Source organism: Strongylocentrotus purpuratus, unplaced genomic scaffold (assembly GCF_000002235.5).
Source record: "Strongylocentrotus purpuratus isolate Spur 01 unplaced genomic scaffold, Spur_5.0 spur5_scaffold_4, whole genome shotgun sequence".
In the NCBI taxonomy this organism is placed as follows: Eukaryota; Metazoa; Echinodermata; class Echinoidea; order Camarodonta; family Strongylocentrotidae; genus Strongylocentrotus; species Strongylocentrotus purpuratus.
This window is the reverse complement of record NW_022145610.1, coordinates 3,297,267-3,323,177: the sequence shown is the minus strand read 5'-3', so window position 1 is coordinate 3,323,177 and position 25,911 is coordinate 3,297,267. Positions and strand designations below refer to the sequence as shown.

At 34.6% G+C, this 25,911-nt stretch overlaps 2 protein-coding genes across 2 annotated transcripts in view; both read right to left on the bottom strand.

Moving 5' to 3' along the window:
- Window positions 1–1,744, bottom strand: part of LOC588993 (aminopeptidase B) — a 28,345-nt gene extending 26,601 nt beyond the window's left edge. The window contains exon 1 of the mRNA XM_030997526.1: window positions 1,455–1,744. Coding sequence (XP_030853386.1) covers window positions 1,455–1,734 — 280 coding nt within the window. The 5' untranslated portion in view covers window positions 1,735–1,744. The remainder of the gene's footprint in view (window positions 1–1,454) is intronic.
- A 2,958-nt stretch (window positions 1,745–4,702) lies between these two features.
- On the bottom strand, window positions 4,703–25,696 carry LOC115929143 (adenylate kinase isoenzyme 5-like). The gene is made up of 19 exons (XM_030997457.1): window positions 25,308–25,696; window positions 23,849–24,050; window positions 22,662–22,754; window positions 18,888–19,060; window positions 17,801–17,926; window positions 16,612–16,809; window positions 15,948–16,041; window positions 15,013–15,095; window positions 14,488–14,551; window positions 13,950–14,021; window positions 13,316–13,387; window positions 12,640–12,690; window positions 11,942–12,105; window positions 11,342–11,458; window positions 10,359–10,550; window positions 9,428–9,863; window positions 8,647–8,924; window positions 7,840–8,034; window positions 4,703–7,103 (listed from the first exon to the last, which is right to left on the bottom strand). The coding sequence occupies exons 1-19, from the start codon at window positions 25,368–25,370 to the stop codon at window positions 7,032–7,034; spliced, it is 2,745 nt and encodes a 914-aa protein (XP_030853317.1). The 5' UTR covers window positions 25,371–25,696; the 3' UTR covers window positions 4,703–7,031.
- Between the last annotated feature and the right edge of the window lie 215 nt (window positions 25,697–25,911).

The window sequence follows — 25,911 nt, the reverse complement described above, 5'->3', positions numbered from 1 at the left end:
AATTTCAAATAGCTCCTACGGCCGTTCAATGGTAGCTGCGACCATGAAAATCTCAGAGTATGTAGTTGTGGAATATAATTTCCGAACGAGAATAGCTAATCAGTCAATTTTAGTCAATAAACATTGTTTTATAGCTTAATTAATATCTTGACCTTGAGGGGGAGCTATTCAACATAAAGTGTTTATTACTTACAATTTCATAACTTTAGAGTCGATTTCGATCGCGACAACGATCACTGAATATTGTAGGATCGTATTATGCTTCCAATATGTTCATTTGAACCAAATTCATGACCCCATACCAAAACTTTGTATTACCTTTAAGTGTGCATGCATACAGATTGGTAAAAAAAAAAATGGGTCGACGAGTGGCAGATGAAATTTAATGCTAAGAAATGTTTTGTCATGAATATAACCAACAAGAGGAAGAAGTTGAGATTCCAATATACTCTTCATGCCCAAATCCTGGATCCAGTTGTACATCACTAATACCTTGGAGTCTTTCTAACCCACAAATACAAGTGGGATTTCCAGTATGCTCACATTACCAAGAAGGCTAACAGGGTTCTCAGAATGTTAAGGCGTAATCTTAGAGGTTGTTCGAGAACCATCAAGAGCACTGCTTATCTTGCGTTAGTAAGACCTCATTTAGAATATGCAGCTAGTGTCTACGACCCCTATGAAGCCAAGTACATCAAGCAGCTGGAAATGGTACAACGTCGTGCTGCAGATTTTTCTGCAACAACTACAACCAACGTGCTAGTGTCACAGACATGTTAAGGGATCTGAATTGGGACTCACTGGAACATCGGCGAGAAGTTGCAAGACTTGCCCTCATGAAACAGATCCAGAGCGGACATGGCAATCTGCCATTCCGAAGATCCTAACACCTCTTGCTGTTACTAGATCCCGTCGTTCCTCAACCAGCAATAGCCAACATTTGAAACAGAAGTACTGCAGGACAGACTTCTTCAAGTTCTCCTATTTCCCGTACGTGCAAGGACTGGAATAAGTTACCTGATAGCGTTATCAACACAGGATCAATTGATTCCTTTAGGTCCCATGCGCTACAATTCCTAAAAGATTGCTCTATTCCATGACCACGTGCTTCGTTTCCGTGTCTTTATATGGACTAACAAGTCTGTCGACATGTACAGAAGAAGAAGTAATCTTTCTACAAATCTTCATATATTAATTCACGGATCGTAATCATGATAGACTCTAGATCTACTTAGTTTTCAGATTCAATCTTTCAGATATATTTTTAATAAAATCTTTTGTCGTACTCGTACTCGTAGCTATAACATTAACAGATTAACAAATTAAAATTGTACCTATTTACTTAGATTTATAGACTCTCATGACTCTGTACTTCGACAGCATCTTTCATTTATCAAATTATTCTGCAATTCCAAACAGATGCAATCATTTTAATTATGTTTTGTGATGCTCACCCGCGTCACATTTCTGCAAGCATTTCACATCAATCACTTCCTTCACAGCCAGCTCTTTCTTCGAAAAATCGACCTTGATTCCCAGGTGAAAATGTGTGATTTTGATGTGCCTGAAGTTGGAAGCAGTAGTATTGTCTGTTGTGGTATCAGAATGCAAGGGCTGTTGTTTAGTCCTCTTGGATGCCTGTTCCGCAACACTGGTATCTGATTGAGCACTCATCTTGAATTCGATGTTTTGTGAGATGTTGCATACAACAGTACAGTACAGTGCAATATGCATACAGACTGTGCAGGGTAAACAACACGAGCAGCACACGCCGTCCTAGGATTAGTCTTCGGCAATACGTTTGCACTTATTTGTTGATGTTCGAAGTTTAATTTATGAAATATATCTGTCAAGTAGCTGTCATAATTAAATATATGCTGAATAAATTGCAATCACGTGAATAATTCAATGTGTTTTAAAAGACATGTTTTGTTTGGAAAATGACCCGGTGATTCCTATACTCTTTTCAACTCAAAAATCATGAAAAATTACAATTGAAAGTCAAATAGAATCTCAAAGGGTCTGGGTGCAAAGAATAAGTTGGCATTCAATCGAGGTCCGAATGCTAAATGTCTTTTTATTGATTCCCTGGACGACTGCATAATGAGGTCAAAACTACTATATAAAAATCTAAAATTAAAGTATGTTTGTTTAATTGGGGGAAATGTTTTGCTTTTTTGTTTTGGAGGAATTGGTCGTTTGCTTAAGCTATAAGTCAAATCCTCATGGGTCCAATTAAATGGGATCACCTCCTTAAAAATTGAATAGCTGTGAAAAGAAAACACAAATAAGAATATTACTCAATTAAATTCAGATTTGATAACTGTCAAAACTTTTCCTAGATTCATCATTCATATTCCTGGATTAACAAACAATTACATAGGTGTATAAACTACAAATGTTATATTTGTTTTTCCTTTCACAATTGGAACTTAATTAGTCAAATCAGTCCCCATGAATATAGCTCCCCATGTAATCTATAATTGAGTTTTATTGTTCCAGTAATTCCAATTTGCCATATGTGGTGACTTATCTAGATTCATTTTCTTTGTAAAAGGTAATATGCCCAATGGATATCATTACTTTTAACCCTTGCTGTACTGGGCTATTTTGAGCACCTCACTGACTGGGGGGGGGGGGGGGAGGGGGCTCCCGGCCCCCTCCCCCCCCCCCCCCATGATCTTGGCCGTCAGATGTCCGATGAACACAAAAATTTGCATGTTTGTAGGTATTTCCGTAAGAAACAAGATGGTAAAATTGGTTTTTTTCCTAACATGCAAATTGTTGTCGTTATAGCCTAATTAATTATGCAAAAGATAATTTTATGCATTTTACAGAAAACTCTACATATTTGTCTGTAGACTTGTGAAGATTCTTGGAAAGTTTATTGAGTAAATGTTTCCTTCATCTCAAATTCATGAGGTTTCATTATTTGTATATTTGTATATTTGAAAACGCATAGGTTAATTTGCATAAATTATGAATACGCATTCAAAATTCATCATTTTATCTTATGTATTTTATTGTTTTTTTTATTTCTTATTTTATCTATTGTTTTATTTCTAATATATTCTTTTGTTCTGGAATACATCAAGTTACTTTGAGAAACATATAAAAGCAATTTTATATCAATCCATATCCCCCACTTAGGAAGAAATACATCTAAACCGTATTCACATTTCTGCTTGTACATGAATATATGCAATTATATCACTTTTTGATGACATGCGCACTAATTGTTATGTAACACCTTACAGGTATATCAGATTTCGACGAAAATGGTATCAAAATGTGCATAAGACTTGAGGGGAAAAAGTCATGAAACAACAATTCAAAATTACAAGCGGTTGCAGTGCAATCTCCGAAAATGTCGAGGGGGGCCTCCCAGGCCCCCCTCAAATGGTGCCTATTTTGCATTGTGCAAAAATGCACATGTGGAAAACAATCAACCGTGCAGAGAGGGAAACAAAATGTTTATTTTGTTTATTTGTTTGTTTATTTATTTTTATTTCTGCATTTTCAAAATGAAACATAATCATATACATAAAGTAACAAATATTTCTTCATTTTACATGATTATACATTTTTAAGTACATTGAATAAGATGCATACAAACACAAATGTAATTTCAATGAAAAAAAAGAAAAAAAAAGAAAGATAAATTACAGAAAATGCAGGAGACCGCCATCATGAGCGGTAAGCTTGAAATCGATGGCGGCCTCGAGAGAATAGCGGCAAACTCTCAAAAATATAGTTGTACACACGAAATTGATCAAGTGGGTGCAGTGAAAGTGCATGTGCAAGTGCGACCTGACTACAAGCTGATCAAAGCTAGGAGTGGATGAATCCAATATAAAACTATATTAACACTGACATGCAAGTACTACATAAAGACACATCACAAGATTTCTGCAGTTGCTAATAAATTTATTTCATATTTCAAGTACGTGCCACACTTTGCATGAATTGACAGTTGAATAAATATACAAAAACAGAAAGAAAGAATTCTAAATCATTACAGGTTACACAATGTTAATTCTGTGAGAAAAAGACAGTATAGCTAGTTGCATTGGATAGTAAACAAACATGGTGCAATTATAATTTCATCAGCTATTTGTTCCACGATTATTATTTTACAAAATATTTACAAAAAAGAAAGGTTATTATTATGTTTGATCTATGCAAAAGTTGTTTCTAATAATAAACAATGATTAATCAACTTTTAAGGTACAAAGTAATATTGGTTTATAATGAATATGTATCAAAATCTAGTATACTTTAAAACTGTAGGAAACAAATTATGCAGCTTTTTTTCTTTATAGTGTTCTTTGAGGGTTCCCAAATATTTTTAATTAAAGCTCAACTTAAAATTGAAAAATGAACATGGATGATCTATAACCATCTGACAAATAATTGATACATGCATGTTCAAAAAGAATATACTACAACATTAAGGACATGTATTTATCTCCTGAGAATTGAATTTGTACATTATATACAGATACCTGTATGGGGGAGGGAACATGGGTGTTGGGTGGCAGTGACGGTTAGAATCCTTAAACTTAGAATCCCTTAAAACAAACAATGTAGCAACAGCACTTCCCTAATTGTAAGAAAAGAAATATATTCAATACACTATATGCTAGTTAGGTCTGGTTAAAATGTGGAAAACTATTATCTACAGCTGACTAAAACAACTTCCAAAGAAGAGTTTGGGCAAAAAGAAAACTATCCTGTATTCTATAAAAACATTTAAATTTACTTGTAAACAAGATTAATTTTTACCATTGGTATGAATTAACAGTACACATTGATAATTTAGCCACTTGATAGTGGCACTTTCAGTCAAAGTCAACAAGCAACAGTTTTTTTTTTCTGTAAAAGGACTTTTTCTTCAACCTGTTTTCACAGATGTTTAGAGAACTATGTATATGTATTGCTCGTACAAGTGTATATCTACACACTACACACAAAGAAACACACCTTTTAAAAAAGACATCAAAATGCAATTTTGATGAAATCCAAAAAATCACAAAAAGTATTACGATACCCTACACATCCCAAATTTTATTGCTGAAAAATAAAATATACCTTTATTACCTCTCTTATACATTTGACACTGGATTCTATTATTGGTCCAAACTTTTGAACTAGTTGAAAATCCTATTCTCTTTCAAGAAATATGCATATCAAATATGCACACACAAACATGATGAAAAATTCACACACAAATTTGTCAATTCTTTTTTCCAAAATAATTTCTAGGCAGCGATGAATTTGGATGGAACATTACAAGATCAAAGATGAATATCAGAATTGTGGTGACTATTCACAAATATTCAGTACTATATAGATTTGTATTTTGTTTTTTCCTGTCACAGTAAGCTTGTAATAAAATGTATATATTTTACCCCCAAAATATGATACATTCTGTTGTACAGGTAATTCCTATGTAAACATCGATCTACATTTTAATTAATTGCAAGGACGGTTTTAACCAACAATTTACATTGAGCTATGATACCTACACATTTTCTTTAAATTCACAAATGAGAAAAAAAGGGACCTTATTAGTCACATCAACACACATCACAACAATTACAATAGTTTTTACAACATATTTCATATTGTTTTTACAATAAATTTGATGTGGTAGTTTAGAGAAGGTTCTCTCACGTGCAAAATACATTTTAGAAAAATATAATGTCATAAAACTCATCTCTTTACGAACGATACCGGTATATAACTTGGCAATGTTATTACTATCAGGAGTTTCCATGACAACACATTGTACATTGTTTTAGAGTGTGTTATGAGCCATCAGGACAGTAACTCAATATTGAAGTGATATATGCATGTTGTCTGTTTGGAGCCAAAAGGGCAATATTTCATATACTTTAACATCTTTATACTAATATACTTCCATATATTTTACACTTGATTCATAAAGTAATATACCTTACACAATGATAGCATTGAATATATACACATGCATGCTCATTTTTATTCTAAATTAGTAAAATTCTATGAATCAATTAATTTGTTATCCAAAATCTGATACTTTGGTACATGTATAAAGCAATTCAGATCTGTACATCTTCATAAATCTCCTTGTTCACAGTTAAACAATAAAAATAATTAGAGTACCTCATATACATGTACATCAAAAATCTACAACACGATATTTACATATTGATTTGTTTTCCATTTTATTTCAATAGGGTCTCCTCTTCAGTTAACTAACTGCTGTCCTCAAGGGTGCTGGCTACAAAACATTTTTTTTTTTTTAAACAAAAAAAAGTTCAAGAAAAAAAAAAAATTCTGCAATGATTAAAATCATGTACTCTTTTCCCAATCATTTACATGTATAACGATTAAATCCATCCAAACTCCAATTAATAACCCTTGCTTACTCTTCGATTACAAAAACACACCCAATTCCTTGTTCGTTCATTTGAAAACTCCCTCTAAAAAGCTTGCAGCATTAATCAACACAGAGCAGAGGATTCTTCATGTTTTGACATACTACAAGAAAACTCTTTCCAAAATTGTGAAGAGCAGAGCGAATTGGAACACTTTGGCAAAAACACCAACAAAATGTACTTGTATCTGTTCTGCAGCAGGAATGTGGTATAGATTATAAAGAAAGAAGAATAAAGTTAAAAGAGTTAAACCCATCAAGGAACACAGTCCACATTTTTTGTGCCTGAAAAATTGAATTTTTATTGAGAGCCGTTAAAATGTAGCAGATAGATTTGTTGAACTACCTGATGTTGTTTGATGCCAGGAATTTCAAAAGAAATACATAAAGATTAAAATCTTTTCATTTTAAGAGTCAACATTGAAAGCTACAAAATCTACAAGTTTCCATACAAATAGTTTTAATTTTTAAAAGATGATGTCCATTTATTTTCTTTAAGAAACACAATTTTCATTTAAATATTATATACAACATTATAGAAATAAAAAAATATATAAAAGTTGCCAATTTGATGAAAATATAAAGTGGTATTAGGGGCCAGGGACAAGGCTTATTCCCCACTTAAGGCTGACACAGCATCGAGGACGGTTGAAAGATCGTTAGCAACCTCCTTGAATGAAAACTGGAAAGAGAAGCAAAGAGACAAGAAGACTTCCATTAATTTGACAATATAATATGAACACTGCTAATTTGCCAATACAGTGAAACCTGTCTATAAAGACCACCCAAGGGAGACAAGAAAAGTGGTCTTTATTGGCAGGTGGTCTTTATGTACAGGTTCCTTTATTACATGTTTCGATGAAACACCACTTTCAAGGGCAACAAAAAATGTGGTCTTTGTAGACAGGTGGTCACTAAAGAAGGTTTGACTGTATCAGACAAAACGACACTTGATAAAATGACATATCAGGCTTTCAGGGTTTTTTTTCTTATCTCATGACGTTTTGCTGTGGTAGTTTTTCTGTAGCGTTTGCTGCCTATGTGTAAACAAGTGTGAAATAGGACAATCATCAAAAGATATCTTGCACTCTGTTTGTTTGGAGTTCCATGCCAGTATACTAAATTCAAAGAATCAGCTTCAATAGTATTTCTGTAAAGAGATAACTCCAGATAAAACAGCACTTAGTATACACAAGTATAAAATGACTGGCAAGTAGACAAGCCTCCACACTTATTAGGTAAACAATTGTGGACAAAATGTTAATTCCAAGTTAATGTCAATATGGGCCCAGATATGAAATAATTTGTCGTCTAAACCATTACAGTTCAAGGGGATGACATTAATTTGATGTCTTAATTATGATAAACTAATAACTTTTCTTAATTAATGCGCCATCAAGGATTAAAGATAGGCTTACCTTCTTGAGGATGTTGTTCTTCTCGTAATGCTCCACCACTGCAGGAGCCTCCTTCTCAAAGGCATCCATCTTGTTCTTGGCGACCTCCTCTGTCTCCTCTCCCCGTTCTCCTGCCTCCTTCTTCCCCTTCAAGCTCTCCTCGGCCTCCTCTCGGGTGCCATCCAGGTGAATGAAGCCAGTCACCCTGCCAATTTTCTGTGAAAGCGAGACCAGAGTACCAACAATGATCAATTATGATTTTATAATCCATACAGGCACTTCTGAATGTGCTTTACAAAGATGGTACTGAAAATATTACTTAATCTACTAAGAAAGAATCATAGAATTAGTCATTGAAGTAAAGGGGGAAATAGTTTATGTCATTGCTTGACTGATATCAGCATTATAACAATCATGAAAGAAAGTAGAGCTTCAGAATTCCAACTTTCGCAAAAGGAACACATGCCACACAGGACCTGTCTTCATGGTAAGAAAATAAACAGCTGGTGTAAATTGAGGACTCATAATACACATTCATAGTATGTTATTACATATTTAAGGACACATTTTGGTAGAAATATAACGTCCTGAGGACAATGTGGAAGTTAACAGCATAACTGAGGACTTACATTTTCTATTCAATAGGGCACCTAAATAACGTACCCCTATATGAAATGACCTCAAATTATAAACAATTTACAGGGTTCTTGAACCATGTGCATCGTTTTGCGAGTGGTCGCCATAGTGAAGGTCAAGATTTTAAGAGTTTCCTCGCTTCCAATTCATCCACAACACAAACCATTGATATCAAAAGCAAATTCTACATACCGATTCATCAAAGGCAACAATCTGCTCCATTGACTTGGGGAAGCTGTCTAGGACAAACCCTGTAGCATCGCTGTTAGCCTCCACCACCCTCCCAAGGATACTGAGAAGGATGCCTGTAGCAACCAGTGATCCTTGAGCCAGAGCCGCAGCAATGGCCTCACTCATTCCCTGATCAAGGTTGGAGGAGTCGGTGAGGACACTGCCTACAGAGAGGTGCTTGAAGTTCATCTTCTCGGCCAGGGCCTTGGCTACGGCTTTCTTGCCGGTGCCAGGGGCACCTATGGGGAGAAAGAATAAGGAGATTTTCATTCAGAAAGAATGTTTGATGTTTTGGTTATTATATGGTTATGCCCATTGATTACCGAGCGCATTGACAAATCAAATTCATGTAATACAATTCTTCACCTACGTGTAAATCAATGTAACTCATAAAAACTAATGCTAAAATGGAAAGTTGATGCCTACTTTATACAATATAGGAACAATCTCACCCAATACACCCCATGGCACAAGAGGCTAATAAATTATACATATTTCAATTATAATTGCCAGGATACCAGGTTCTAGAATGTCGACATCAAATCAATATTTAAAATCAATGAACTTCTACTTTAAGGAAATCCAATTGCATTCTCTACTTGGAAACATCAGCTTTGATGTTTTAAAGTTATGCTATTTGCTATCTATCTGGCATCCATCAACTTTGTTATTGTCATGATGAAGCTTCTAAGATCAACCCATCAATGAATCTCCAAAGATTTACTTGGTCAATCATGCTTACCAACGACAAAGAAGAAATCCTTGGGAGCAGGAGCCTTGGCCTCCTCCACTTTCTCAGTCTCCGCTGCACCGTCAGCAGGTGCTGCCTCTTCTGCCGGTGCATCTGCCGGTGTCTCTTCGGTTGCTGGTGCCTCTGCTGGTGCCTCTTCGGTTGCTGGTGCCTCTGCTGGTGCCTCTTCGGTTGCTGGTGCCACAGCAGGTGCATCGGCCTGTGCCTCTGCAGGGGCGTCAGTTGTTGCTTCGACTGCTGGTTCCTCTGTCGGTGCATCCCCTGTAGTGGGTGCTTCAGCCGGTGCTTCGGTTGCTTCAGTGGCATCCTCTGTGGGTGGTGCAGCCTCCTCTGTGGTCTGGGGTTCTTCTAGAGCCTTGAAACCGCATCCATCGAAGATCTCCTTCACCAGGACGAAGACCTCCTCTGAACCTGCCTCAGCAGAGACCTACAAAGGAATTAAGAAATTTTTAATATTGCATCTAAATGTGCTTCCCAACAGGTACATCTATATGTCACAAACAAATGCACCATTTTCAACAGTGAAATTTAATTTAACATCTAATGTAGATCTGAACTTTTAAAAGATGTAAAATTACAGTATTGTTCTAGAGGTTAGGATCAATCATTTGTTCCTTCTCTTATAGCAACTAGATTGTCATTGTGGATCGCTATCTATTTTGCAATCTTCAATTATTTTATTTTTTTAAATCATATTTTATGCTTATTTTCCTTGTAAGAATCTTTAGTATTATACAACAACACATCATTCAATAAAAATGGAGAGTCTGTGCAATTTTGTTTTCCTCTCTCTGCCCATTCACATGGTAATTTCTTTTAAAGCTCAAAATGAAATCACAAATATTGAGCCAGCCTACAAATTTTAAGCAACTTTCAAGGAAGGGTAGGAAGAAAAAAAAATGTTTATCTCTCTCTCACTGACCATCTTGAGCTTTCCCTTCTCTGTGTAGCAATCTACTACAGGTTTGGTCGATTCATGGAACGTTGCCAGCCTCTTCTTTATCGTTTCTTCATTGTCGTCGACCCGTCCGCTGGTCTTTGCACGATTCAAGAGCCTCGCTGTCATGGTCTCATCTGACACCTCAAAGTAGAGTGTGAACGTGCACTCTCCAATCTGAACACAGACAGAACGAATAGATTCATAATATGCTTATAAAACTTGTGGAGATAAGAGGAACTCAACACAACATAAATATAGATAAATATTTACATACATATTTTAGAAATACTGGTACATCAAATGATATCAGTACTGAAATAATATTTGTGTATGATACATGTACAAGTAACAATTAATTAAGATGTTTGCAGCATAATGCAATGTCAGATCTAAGAACTGTATGACACAATCATAAGATCAATGATACTGGTGAAGACAAATATATTACTTGTGAAATAGTACTATTAAGTCCAAACAAAAAAATTCTTCCTTATCTAGAGCTAACAACAACAAAATGTGAATGTACATTCTCTATAATCAGATCACAGTCAAGACAGACGAATAATACTTTTGAAATACTGGTAGAGAATAAAGTACTCTTGAAAAATACAAACAGATTTTTTTCATCATGCCAAAGCTCAAATGACTGTGAACATGAGAGTGTGTGTACTGTGTGCAATGAGTGGAATTTTACAGACTTGAATCAAACAGATATGATTATATATTTACATTTGGGGACTGACCTATATTCATCACCATTTGAAAGAAATGACTCACTTTCAAACTCAGGAGTCAGTTTATTTTGTAGGCGAAGACAGAGAGCTAACAGTGAACATTACTGCAATGCCAACTACCGGAATATGATCTTTTCAAACAGCTGTTATACTATATGCATGGTAGCTCTGAGTTGAACCAGTCTTGAAACAGACAAATTCTTAGCAAAGAAGATAAAGTTTGATTCTTACCTGCTTTTCAAATTCTGCTCCTTGCTCCACTTCCCTAGGGTACCCATCAATCAAGAACCCGGTCGATGTCTCAGCATTGGCGATCATCTTCTCCTTCAGCAGTGCCAACACTACATCCTGGATTTTTAAAATAAGATACAGTAAAACAAATGGTTTGGTTTGTTTTGAGGGATGCAGGGGATCGACGGCTGTATAAATTCCTCTCCGAGGGACTTGGTAATGAAGATTAATGCCTTACCAAAGGGCACTAGCGCATCAACTTGTTTTCAAAACCAGGACCTCCCAGTTCTAAGAGTTACATAATAAGAGACAATGAGGGCATCAATAAAGCAAGACATTAACCTACATTTGCCACTCTCCATCCAAGTTTTAATTGGTACCGGTAAGAAGGAATTCCTTGAAAGCTTTGACCACCAAATTCAGTAGCCTGGCAGAACCAAGGCAATATTAGAATGCCTTCAGCACCTTGCATGATGATTATTTGCACGATAAAAGTATCAATTATTATTTATATGATTAAAAATAACTTAATGTATGTAATTTTCAATGGAATAACAACAAAAAAATTAAAAAATTGATGATGGATAAGATCTTATTTACCAGAGGTACAAGCTGTCCCTTTTCCATGATCTCTGTCAGTTCCTTGCCCCGATCCGACCCTGACGCGACCTCTGCCCTCAGGAGGTCACCGCTAGACAGGTGGGTGAAGCCATACTTGGAAACAATGTTTGCACATTGCGTGCCCTTGCCTGAGCCTGGTCCCCCTATAGCAACAGAAAAATCAAATTTGTCATTGATAAATAGAATGCATCATTTCACAACTTTGGACACACTCAGCAATAGCGGGATGAAATCTACATTGTATACAAATGTAATATTAAAATATTCTTCCAAGTATTCTCTCAAACATTTGTTGACTGATAACCAAAAGGGCGTAAACTCTCTGAATAGGTGTGTGCGTTAACACCCTTTTGGCTTTCGATAGATGTTATCATCTACTACACACTAGGCCTATGTGCATTCTGACAACTTTTTACTTTGCCTTCAATACAGCGTGTAAAAAGAGACATATAAACATTGGTCAGGAAAGGAACAGAGTCTTATGCACACACACTAATTTGCACATCAGAATGCCCCCTCCCCTCCCAACATTAGCTTGACCGTGACGCTGTCTAAACTAAGACTCTTGTGAAAAGTGGGAGATGATATTTCAATGCACTGAGAAGGCAACAAATCACAAGAGTTTTAACTTCAGGTTTTATTATACATGTGTGGCATAAACTTTGCAGTTGACTCACCTACAACAAAAATGATCTTAGCATCTTTCAGCTTGGCTTCTGCGCTCCCATCTGCAATAAAAACAATTGGAACATGTAGTTATTAAACATGTTAATGAATATTCAAAATTTATCTAAATAAAAATGGACATACCGGTACTCAAATTACACATATCTATACTTACTGTATTTTTGTTTTCTCATTTGCATTCTTTTAATTGACAAGTCCTTGGATCTTAGCACAAAAAGAAAACAAGTTAGAGGAATCACAGGCATGTGCCATTTTTCAATTTCTGTATTTCCATGATCTCTGCAATTGGGAATACAACTGTAGTATCCTAACTTCTCGTTATTTGTAAATATGCTTCCTCTCCGATTGATCAATAAAGTATATTTGTTTATCAAAATAAATCTTTCTATGCCTTATATAACTCATCTGTTCCTGTTCCTCCTTATTTCTCATTTCCTTGCTTTTTCATCTCTTTCTTTTTGCATACTGTTCTCCTTCTATTTCACCTGCATCTGCTATTGTCTATCCATTCCTTTGTTAAACAATTTTCAAATATCAATATGATTAACTAAATCTGTATAGTCTTCATAAATATACCAATACTGCTATATACTGTATATTTACATGTATATATTGCCATTAAATCTACCTTCAATAGTCACCATGACCACAATGTTTTAAACCTACCTGTAGAGGGCAGTGTGCTATCATCACCTCCTGTCACTGGTGATTGTTCTGCAGTTATTGCTTCTTCTACCACTGAAGAAAAAAAATGAAACAAAAAAATAGCTTTTAATTACATGCACATTCAAAGTCTCGCTACATGCACATTTAACTGTGGAATATAGAATACAATATTATTATTTTTTAATTGTATATTAAATGAGACAGTGTCAATGGAAGTTATGAAAAATCTACAAGAAATAGCCAATTGGTACACAAAGATAGTGATTATTCATTTGCCTAAGTATGCTTTGCCAGTTTAATATCTTTGATTATTTTAATCTCATTCACTAACAGCACAATTAATGTACTGCACTAGAAATTGACTCAAATGGAAATTTTAAACTTTCTGCTCAAGTATATCTTGTAATTCAGATCCTTCTAGATCAAAAGATAATACATTGATACTAATTTATTGACATAGATTACAACAATGAATTCTGGAGAGTTTGGTGATGATAACCAACTTTGAAAAAAACTGAAAAAACAGCTTTTAGCTGATTGAGAGAAGATATCTACTGTGATCAAATAAATGAAATACAAATGCACTTTTTGGTATGTGAAAGAGATTAGAACTAAATGATGATTTATTCATTACCTTCTGATTTGCCATCTTCTCCTCCCCCTGTTACATTTGAATCAACTTTCTCCACAGCAGGCTCCACAACCACTGAAAACACAAGGAAAGAAAGGATTACAAAATACATTATCAAAAGAGCTACAGTGAAACCTGTTTATAAAAACAACCCAAGGGAGACAAGAAATGTGGTCTTTATAGTCAGGTGGTCTTTATGTAGAGGTTCCTTTAGTAATGAGGAACCATTTTCAAGGGAAACTAAAAATGTGGTCTTTCTAGGCAGGTGGTCACTAAAGCAGGTTTGACTGTATAACCAATTTATTATTCCGATGTATCCTTCTGCTCCCTTCTCATTTCTCTTGCTTTACCAACAACAAAAATACAACTTTGTGCAAGTTAACTGTATATCATTTTATCCGAACACAACACAATCTTTCAATAAATTCACTGGTTGAAATTGTATTTAATTTATCATAAAAATGTTTGTCTTTCCTTTTCTCACTTAATTAATTAATTTCAATAAGAGGGTAATTAAATAAAGAAAGATGTATAAACTTACAATCCACAGAAACTCCACTGTTGAGTAATGCAACTGCTTCATCAACGAGAGCTTCCTTTTCAGCCTGAATTAAATAAAGAAAAGAAAAATGAATTGAATTAAAACCTTCATCTCAAGCAATAGTTAAATATGTTTCATTATTTCTAATTGCATTGATAATTGCTTCTGAATTCCCCAAAATAAGAAAATGAAATATTGAGACTTCATTTACAAACATCTACAATAATTTATCTTTATAGAGATAAGTAATAACAAAATTTGTGTGTACACTGTATTAGTATCTCAGAGATTGCAAATTAGATGTGCAGCAAAAAGTTTGAACGTTATGAATTTGGCGTCGAAAGATGCGCCAATTCAAGGCTTAAAAGTTATGAAAACATGGAGCAAAAAAAAATCTAAGACGTTATTGGGGATATATTACAGGAGAGTGAAACCCATGCAGATATCCCCTACCCCGTCCCTTTTAGGATTAATAATCTCAGTGAGTCATATCAGAAAGATGAAGGATGTTTCTCTTATAGTTACCTCTGCTTGTGATTGCTCTTGACTTGTTTGATCTTCTTTCTGGCTTTTGATTGGAGGGAGTGGACTGGATTTCCCAGGTGTACCTAAAAACAAAACAAAACAAAACAAAGTTCATCTCAAGATATGGTACATGCCATTACAGCCATTCATTTATTAACGCTTCAAAAACAGGTTGTATTATTTCTATTGTATTTACAATTAAATATCAATATATTCAAAGAATAACAATTGCTTTAACCAACTTGATAACTTGATGATGTCATTCTATTAAATTATTTCGTTCAAATCTTTATCAATCACTCTTGTATTGTCTGTACCATGCATAATTCATGTTTGAATAGCTTATTCAACCTAATGAAATTACAGAAACATAACACAATTGGATTATAAAATCATATTGCTATTAGTATTTCCATCTGTTGATTCTGTACATATATTAATGGTAAATTGGTTACATTTGTATACTGTATTGTAAATTTTGTCTTTTATCTGTAAACTTTCACAATTAATTCACCAAACTGGTTATGAATTAGATACGTTTGAATAAATCTTGAATCTTTGATCTTAAATCATTCCGTTAACCACAGACAAAATTCAAAAAAATATTTGTACCCGCTTTATGAACTGGCCCTGCAAAACATATAATGAAAAAGCTCTGGAATAGTAATAATAGTACTACTACTACTGGTAATAATAATAATATAGCTTCATTTATATTGTGCACAATCCCAGGTGAAGCTCAATGCCCCTATAAAGTGTTACTCTGGCTTTAGCCCAGCTGCCCTAATGCGCAATTTAATTAAAACAATATCAAAATAATAATAAGGTTACGTTAGCTAAATAAACAGATATCAGATATGAATTCAAATGAAAGGGCAGATACAGTTAACAGCTGATACAAGGTCACTTTATTTAGTCTTGATAACCAGACTTACCTGGTGGTGCTGGTGTCTTGGGTGAGAAGAAGAGACTGTCAATCATGTTGGCAACATCAAAGAACACTTCATCCTCATCCCGGTCTGCATTTACCTGCAAAATAACCATCAATAATAATAATAATATAGATTAAACATAGACCATTGGAAGGTGAGGTGGAACACTTGCCATTATATTGTACAAAACAACAAAAGAATGTTAAATTCGAATTACTTATTTCAACTTTCAAATAAATATTCTTCTGAATTTTCATCACTCATCAATTACAATTTAAAGCATTTAGACTTGACGATTATTATTATTATTATTATTATTATTTTCACTGTTATTATTATTATTATTACTATTATCATTCAGCTGTCAAAGAACGTTAACAACTTTCTTCTGCACTTTGAGATGAAAATGATGCATCCAAAACAAAGATTCATACAGATTAATAAAACTTTAAAAAAAAGTTGCAGATTTTTCTGAAGTAAAATGAGCTAAAACCTAACTATTAAAGAACATAAGATTCTATCATGGAGAATGCTCTCTCCTCATCATTGACAAAAAACTAATTGTGATTTAATATTACTAAAAACCAAAGAAAACATAAAAATACAATCCTAAATTAAACTATATTAAAGCAATTGAATTTAAGAATATAATTGGATGGCATCTTACTCCTCTAAGAAGGCCATCCTTGGCGTTGTAATGAGTGACGACGGGCAACGTCTGCTCCCTAAAAGCTTCCAGTCGCCTAGCAACCACATCTTCTTCTTTATCATCCTCTCTCTCGCTAGTATCCTTCCTCTTCTCAAGACGGTACTTGAGACGCACTTCATCGCAGTCCAGCGAGATGACAAGGTCGGGGGTTCCGTACTGAGTTAAAATTAAAAATAGAGAATAGAGCTTTCGAGTTAAAGTCATAACATCCAAACCTCTTATAGTCTGAAGTACATACTGTACATTAATTAGATAGTTTATTCCTCAGCACTATACATCCTGACTTATGGATCCTGCTGAGTATCGTCGTAGAAGTAGAAGTAATTAAGTCATAATGTTATTTATACTCAGTATACAAGAATGGCTTTTTTATCATTATTATTTGAGTGCATGTTCCTTTAAACATGTCAGCACATGAGTCTTCCAAAAAAAAAGGGGGCTATCAAGTCACAAATAGCAATTCAATTACATAACTGTCAAATGATTTTTTTTTGGGGGGGGGGGTCAAAATGGTAATTAAATCCTTTTTACTCTTGCAGTGCAAAAGTTTGTATCTTGTTTTCAATAATCTTGACCAATAAAAGCTGTCTTTTTTCTTTCGAAAAACTGGAAATAAAAAAGTACCGGTACATGAAATTTAAAGTTAAACATGAAGGAACAATATTTGTATTCATGTAATGAGGAATGTATGTATCTATATTTGGCAAATTATGTAGTCATTTGGGGGTCTGCCAAAAAGGCTTCTTTGATGTTTAGCATAAAGTATATATTTCTGGCGTTTTCTGCCCTTTGAGAGTGAACACGGATGTAAGTGGTGGCTCCGATCATAAGAATCAAGATGAATCATGAAGTCTTTTAAATACTTAATAGAAAACAAGTATAATATAATATAATAATAATAAATTATATTTCTATAGCGCATTATACAAGGTATGTCTCTATGCGCTTTACATTGTAAAGCATTTTGTGCCGACACAAAAATGGGCATAACTTTTATGCAGTTTCTTATTTTTTTTTCTTTGGGGGGGGGAGGAAGGTTCCTGAATTTTGCACACTGAGCAGCATTCATAATGGAGAAAGAATAATGTTCCAAAACACACAAATACAAATATAAATATATCAACAAATTCTTGGCTACTATATTTACCTTATCCTGGAATAGCTTGGCTTGGGACATGGTTCGTGGGAAACCCTCAATGATGAATCCAAGAGTCGTTGGGTATTTCTTCAACTTCTTCTCGATCTTGTGTTGAAGGATCTCATAAGTGTCGTCCTATAAACCATTGAACATGAATAGATTTCACATAATAAACATACAAAATTCTATAAATATTGATTATTGAAATACCGGTAAACTAAGTTGATAAATTATATATTTCAGTTGACCTCAGTACCTATCAAATTTTTTATTTTTTGCTGTTTAAAACTTGTGTTTGAGTAAACAAGATGAAAAAAACTTCAGTTTGTTTCTGCATAAAATTATTTTGAGAATATTTTCCTTTTTCTGAAACCATTTATGCTAGATTGCCGGCTAATCTTTTAACATCCTTTGATTTGTATATCAATCATTAGAAATGAGTGGAATTTCTCTGAAATACTAGGCCAGTACTCCAAATTTGAAATAGGAATTATAGCCTTATAATAATTTGGTCTTGATACACGAAATGAGAAAAATGAGAGAAATAGATTGATGGATTACAGGCAAATATTATACAGATTACAAAAAGCTTTGATTTTTAATGCAATGTATATTTGATCACAGATGGCCTCTTCCAAGGAAATCACAAAAGCACTCATCAAATGTTGAAAATCTTACCTAAGACTTCAATAATCTGTTTCTCCTGCATTTATTCTGATTTATTTGAATCAATGTGCATGTACTTATATATCAGAGTAGACTTCTCTTTTAATATAGTTTACAATACTTTGTCAAACATCAGATCATTTTTTTTTCTGTGAACGTACGACCATCTCCACATGTATGACAGAAGAAGCATCTTATAAATTTGACGTCAAGTAGTGGAATACATGTACGGTGAAAACTGTCTATAAAGACCACCCATGGGAGACAAGAAAATGGTCTTTATAGGCAGGTGGTCTTTATGTACATGTACAGGTTCCTTTAGTACATGTTTCAATGAGAAACCATTTTCAAGTGAAACTGTGGTCTTTGTAGACAGGTGGTCTTTCTATACAGGTGGTCACTAAAGCAGGTTTGACTGTATATATCTCACATCTTTAACTAGCCCTCCTGTCTTGATCAGGTCAGCCACACTCTTCCATGAATCGTCTTCCAAGAACTTAGCAACCTTCCTCCGCAAAGCCGTCCCCAGCGATAGATGGATGTAGCCTTGGTAACGCTCGGCTATCTTTGCACACTGCGTGCCCTTTCCACTGCCAGGCCCGCCTGATACGAGTAAAGAGCAAAGCGGATTAAATCATAATTGAATTAGCAATTATGATGATGGTCAAATGCACTTACATGTATACTGCGCTATTATATCAAAATAGCTTGAAAAAGAGACCCTGACATTTGAAGGCACATGCATCGTGTACAATTAACAAAGTATTTTAAAAGAATATGTACATGTAACAGACTACAGAGAGGTGTGAGGACTTGAAATCTGGCAAAATCCTGGAAGCTAGCATCCCTGGTTACAGGAATTTCTCCCTACCAGTACCATTTCCATGTGTACAAGTGTGGCATTTCCAGATGATTTTAATGTGGCAGAGACTTGAACCCTGTACCTTATGGACCAGTCTGGTCACTAATTCTCTGAACCACAATATGTACCCTGTACCTCTACTTATCTCTTCTTAATTAGTACGTTGGAGAGAAAGAGAGAGGGGGATCGAGAAAGAGAAAGAGAGAGGGGGAGATTGAGAGAGAGAGAGAGAGAGAGAGAGATTGAGAGGTTGAGTGAGTGAGGGAGAGAGAGAGAGGGGAAGAGAGAAAGAGAGAGATAGATTAAGAGAGAGAAAGGAGAGATAGATAAAGGGACAGATATATTAAGAGAGAGAAAGGGAGAGATAGATTAAGAGAGAGAAAGAGATAGAAAGAGAAAGAGCAAGAGAGAGAAAGAGAGAGAGAGAGAAAAAGAGAGGTTGAGTGAGGGAGTGAGAGAACAAATGATAGACAGAATAATGGTAGAGAGAGAAATTGAAAAAATAGACAAACGGAGAGAGAGTGTGTTTGTGTGAAAAGGGACAACTCAATAATGCAATAATCCATCAATTATGTGTTGTACATAAATGTACATAAAAATTGTTTTCCAAGGGCAACTGTAATCTTATTAATTTGACGTCCTGTAGTGACACAAATTTCACCTGCAATTTTTTTTTTCTGCAATAAAATTATGAAAGCATGAAATTAACCATGGATGAATAACTCCATGCCTACAAGAAGCACAATAACCTTGGGGTTGTTTTAAATAGTGTTAAATATTGTACCTTTCCTTTTTGTCATGATTAAAATATATTGATTAAAAAAGGGCAATGAAATAAGCAGGTTGGTCTTTATCATGGATTGATTGCAAATGAGAGAAAGAGGGAGAGAGAGAGGGTGACATTTTTTAAAATAGAGAATTTTAAGCAAAATTCATGAAATGTCAGAGAGAGAGGGGTGATTAGAGGTAAAGGGAAAAGATGAATATAATATATAAAGTATAAAATCATGAAAGATGGCAAAAAAGAAAATTAGCTCTAAGGAGAAACATAAATAAAAGTAACGGTAGTCAAAATGTTAAAGAAATAAGAATTTTGGGAGGATTAAGGATGTATTATTTTTTGTATAAGGAAAAAGGAAAAGGGAAGTTAAGCAAGAGAGAATTTGAGGATTTGAGGATTGTAAAAGAAGAGAGGGAGCGGGAGGAAGAGAGAAAGAGAGGACATAGAAGAAAATACAAATTAATAGAAACAGAGAGAGAGAAATAGAAAGAAAGGAAGGATAAGTGACAGACAGAAACGTGACAAAGATTAAAAAACAGAAGAGAGAAGGTCAGACTTAGGTCACTTAGGTATACTGTCAGACTAAGTAAAAGACAGGCAAATGAAAAATCAAAGGGGATTTGTATTGATTAAGAGAAGTTCAAATATCAATATCACTAAAATGGATCAACAACACACATTCCTAATTCATCTTGAGTGAAAAATAAGATCTCCCAATATTAAAGGCATTGTTTAACAATGTTAAATCTGAGATGCATGGCCCTACTTGTTATCAGTGTAATATGGTATTGAAGCCCTAAAAAAAATTGCGCTTCAAAATGATCACAAAGTGCCCCCAAAATTAAAATCTTTGAGTAACCGTTTTTACCGTACTCATTTTTCCCCAATAGATTGTAGTGTTATAAAAACCATTAGGAAAACTTTTGAAATTTTTATTTCCAATCATATATATCTTGATAACCAGACAAGTGATCGGCTTGTAAAAGTCATGGTTCCAGACTGACCTAAAGGTTTATAATTATGAATGCAGCATGAGCTAAATCAAGGGTTTTGTTTCAGAATCTGAAGCAAAGATACCCATGTAACATTTCAGATCTGCAAACAAACAGGGATGTCCATAGTCATATCTCTTCTGTCATAATCATATCTGTGCTGTCAGCAAATACACTACCCAAGTACCCATTGTAAACTAAAATGTATGCAGCATATCTACATCTTCATCAAACAACTCAAAATGGTGTTCCGGCAAAAACATAAAGTAAATAGACAATACATGTTTACATGGCTGTTTATCTTTATACTATTAATATATTTTGACTTTGCAACATCAAATTACATGATAGAAATACGACCATATATGAAATTAGTAGATCATTGATTGCTTTTTACCATTATTATTAATCTTGATGTAATTTAGTATTGTAAAAAAGTCTTCCCATGCTGCACTGTCTCCCACGAGTTTGGATTTGGAATACGGTCGAGTTGTCGGGGTCATCTTGTGAGGAGGGATTGGTGATCATAAAACATATATGTTTATTGTCTTACTAACATGTTGTATTTTTGTTTGTTATATTTTATTTGAAAAAAAAGGGGAAACAAATTAAAAAGTATTATGAGTAATATAATTTATTTTCATCCCTATATTATATATCAGAAGAGACATGCAGTAGTATGTTAATTTGAGTCATTCCAGGTTATTGTTATTTTTACTCTTACACTCAATTATCTACAACTGTAAGTTACACTATAATTTTGAAATTTGTTATCCAATGTATACACAAAATTGACAAAATAATAATGAGAATGATCCTACATCTATCTGTTTGGATTGAAATCAATAAAATTTGAATTTGAATTTAAATTTGTTTACCACCCCCCTCCCCCTCTCTCAATAAAAATAGTAGGAATTGCTATTCAATGGAGCCTACTAAAGACATATTTAAATTGTAAGTTATTATTGCCTAACAATGCATCCACATGTTTTGTACATGCACCTATTCAATCTTACAGTTAAATGCCTTCAATTGCCTTCTATTTGGCTGCCACTGTTGCTAAGCAACCACACAGTGGAGCGCACAGTGGTGGTTCCAAGGATTATTAAAAAGTCAACAGTGAATTATGTGTGTGTGGGCATTTAACCATGTGAAAAGTATTGAGTACATGAAGGCAGTTTCTTAAATGTCAAATAGCTAGCTTTGCATACGAGGCTTAGAAATCTGTGATAACAGGCAATTTCTTTTTGAAATACATAAGGTATACATGTTGTCTCTTAAAAGTACCCCACTGTATGTATGGCGGTTTAGTATTTATTTCCCTTTTTTTCATTCATCTTGACAATCACATCCATTCAATATTTCCACATATTTAACACATAGATAATTAGAATTAATTATCCAACATGCACATAATCTACAATGTTCTAAAAGGTTGTATCTTTCTTTTGACTCCAATCATAACAATTGTTTAAGGTCCATAATAAGAAAATGTGCAAGCAAAATTACTAAAGCAGAAAATTTAGTACAATTTTTAAACACGACATAGAATAATAATAAGTAACTTACCAATGACCAAGATTATTCGTACATGGGCCAGATTTGGTTTAGGAGAAATTGGAGGCAGGGGGCTTAATCTCTTCATATCTGCAAGGCTCGGTTCTAAAGAGAAAAGGTGAGAACAAAAAAAGACAAAATTTCAAGCCGAAATTCAAATTGCTTTTATTTCTACATTATTACAAATTATTTGCAGATGAAAAATGTATATCATTACAAACGATTAAGAGAGAATGGATTTTAGCAACACTTAAATGGTCCTTAAGAGGCTATTTAACTTTTTTTCTTCACAGCCACTCCTCTGCTTTTCACAAAGAGGGAGTTTTTCCACCCTTGGGGAACTAATCAATAGTATTGATTGTGGTTTGTATGTATTAAGGAGCATTAAATACACATGTACATTAGGTAATGGGGAATACAAACACACTGCAAGGTGTAGACGATTAACAGCCAAGAGCTGGTTGAAAAAAATAATGAACATATTTCTTTTAATGTAACTCCAAATGAGCATGAAAACGATATACATCATGTGCTATAATGATGTAATGCTATTTTGCAGCGAAACCAACAATATGGTAGATTTCACAACAAAGGTTATATTTCTGTGTGATATACACTTACAGTACATGTACTTGCAAGAAATGGCACTTAATTCTAAATCATTGATAATCCAAATAGGTGATTTGAGTCAGCACTACCTTCTCTTTACATTCTTCATAGAAAAGTAAAAAATACCCAAGCCGTATGTAGTTGTTTGTTTTTATCCCGAATCCATAAGGTTTCTCTTTACTTATCTTCTTCTCAACCCCACATGCAGCTCATTATTTTGTATTATGTTTTGTACCCCTGATCACTCACCTTTTTTTGGGGGCAATGTTTATACTCTTTGTATTATGACCGTGTTCTCCGATCTTTGTCATGTGAAATACTGTCTTCTCCTGATTCGTCTCTGTTGTCATCCTCTCCTTTTTCCCCTTATTTGTAGTTACGGACTTGTTCATTTTAATTAGTCATTATTCCTAAGTATCATTTGAGGTGTCCAAACTTGTACACCCATTGCTGTTTAGTGGACCCCTCTATTTCCAATATGTATTCCTAAATTGTTGTAAATGTTTATAATTGATTTGTAATGTTTTGTTGGAAACACAAATAAATTGAAATTGAAATTGAAGGTTCATATGATATGATATGAGACTGACCTGTAGTGAATGTAGGCTGCCTCGCTCCATTGTCGAGCTGGATTGGTGGCAGGGGACTGGGGGTCCGCTTTACGTTCTCCACAAATGTGTTCCATTTGACAGCGTTGGTCTTCTCTGGGCTACCTTGGACCTTCTGCAGACAATTGAGCATGTATTCTACATGGTTCTCAGGCTTGTTGTACATCAGCCCTGTCATGAGACTCTGAAAAAGGAATGGAGATATGGTATCGATTAACCCTCAATTATGATTGTTAGTTATGATGATGATTATGATGATGATGATGATGATGATGATGATGATGATGATGATGATGATAATAATGATAACAATAATACTATAAAAATTAACAATAATATTGATAATATTATTATCAATAATAATTTTTTAAAATTGGAGTGGACTATTAGGCTATTATTATTATTATTATTATTGTCATCATGTAACAATAGTTATAAATACTAAAAATACTAATCTACATGTAGGCCTAGGCTAGATCTAATAACATTACAATATATATAAAGGAATGATAACAATAATAAATAATTAATTACATGTATTGATGTAGATCTTAAAGAAAAATGAATATAGCATAGAGTCTACACTATGTAGAAAATATAATTCCAAATGCAGGGCTAGAGAGTCTATTTTGAATTTGACAGGGTCGGTGTGGGCGATAGTCTTCGGTTTAAGCTGGTTCCAATCACGCACTGTTCTCAGTAGTACTAGTAGTAGGAGTTCGCGAATGTGTCTGTTCTTGAGTGGGTTTGTTGAAATTGCCTATGAATTATTATTGTAGAATACCAGAAACTCACATTTTTTCTGGTGGCAGCGGTGTGGGATAAAACTCTTTTACTTGTACCAGAAAACTTACATTAATGATAGGCCTAGACCCTACGGGCCTAGATCTATAGCTATAGCGCAGCTTGTAATTTGTATACAAAATATAGATCTATTCAGCTGTGCTAGTTCATAGCTCCTTTTTTACTAAATTCTACAAAACAGAATCTCTCAATTGAACAAATATGTTTTTAATTTGGATTTGAAGACATTGCATTGACTGAGACTGAGACTGAGACTGAGACTGAGACTGAGAGATGACATTTTTGGGGGGACTTTTTTTTGGTTATAGATCTAGATCTAGGGTAATTAATCAAAAACTGTGCCATGGTATCCAGTGCAAGGTGAATGTAGTTGATGTAGACCCCCTACATAAAAGTCTACTTGTAAAATTACGCTTTAGACGTCGACAATCAACGAGCCAACAGTCTCAAGACAAGTTCTCAACTCTATTGTCAGACTTGACGACTCGATCGAGACTCGAGTCAATCATGCGTAAGCTTCCCCAGCCACATCCGCATTTCCAGTATGTGGGACTACATAATCGCATAACGGGGTGAATTACGAACATTTGTAAGGCAGTTAAAATTAATGAAATATCAATATAAAGTGAAAACTCACCTCAAAAAGCTGAGGTATCTCCCTCCGAGAAAGGTACGATTTGGTGTCTTCTCTTGATGTCATTTTTATTTCCTAATATTACGTTTTTAGTGAAAAATACCAGCCACTTCGTCTGTGGCCTTACTGCCTTGATGACATCCAACTAGCGCGTTTCCATGGAGTGTACTCATGAATATTCATTTCGTGGGCGGATTTGTTGTAAGACGCTGCGGTAATAATGGCCACCGGGTTTAGTCAATAATAGAAAGAATACAATAACAATGAATGAATGAACGAATGCTTTCGTGGTTTCCACAATTTGTCTAACATCTTGTTTTCTCTCAGCTTGGCGAATAGAAGTGTAAAATAGGCGATTACCATAATCACGATAGACATTATTCTGATGAAAGGGAATAGAGGGAGAGAGAGAGAGAGAGAGAGAGAGATGGATGGGGGTGGGGGAGGGGGGTTTTGATGTTGTTGTTCGTCACTAATGATTTTCTTTTCTTTCTTTTTCCAGAGCTTGTCATTCAGTTATTTACGCCGAATCGTGTATGGAAAAAATTAATTGAATAGTTCGAGCCTTCAGCCGAATGAAAATAATATAATTTGCTTGATTTCATCC

Bases quoted from the DNA above. Each gene is read 5' to 3' on its own strand.
- LOC115929143 (XM_030997457.1), bottom strand. From the start codon at position 25,370: ATGACATCAAGAGAAGACACCAAATCGTACCTTTCTCGGAGGGAGATA. The intron at 13,388-13,949 runs GTAATGAATAAA...TTTTTTCTTCAG, and splicing joins AGAAGATGGCAAATCAGAAG to TGGTAGAAGAAGCAATAACT. The intron at 7,104-7,839 runs GTAAGCCTATCT...TTCTCTTTCCAG, and splicing joins AGAACAACATCCTCAAGAAG to TTTTCATTCAAGGAGGTTGC.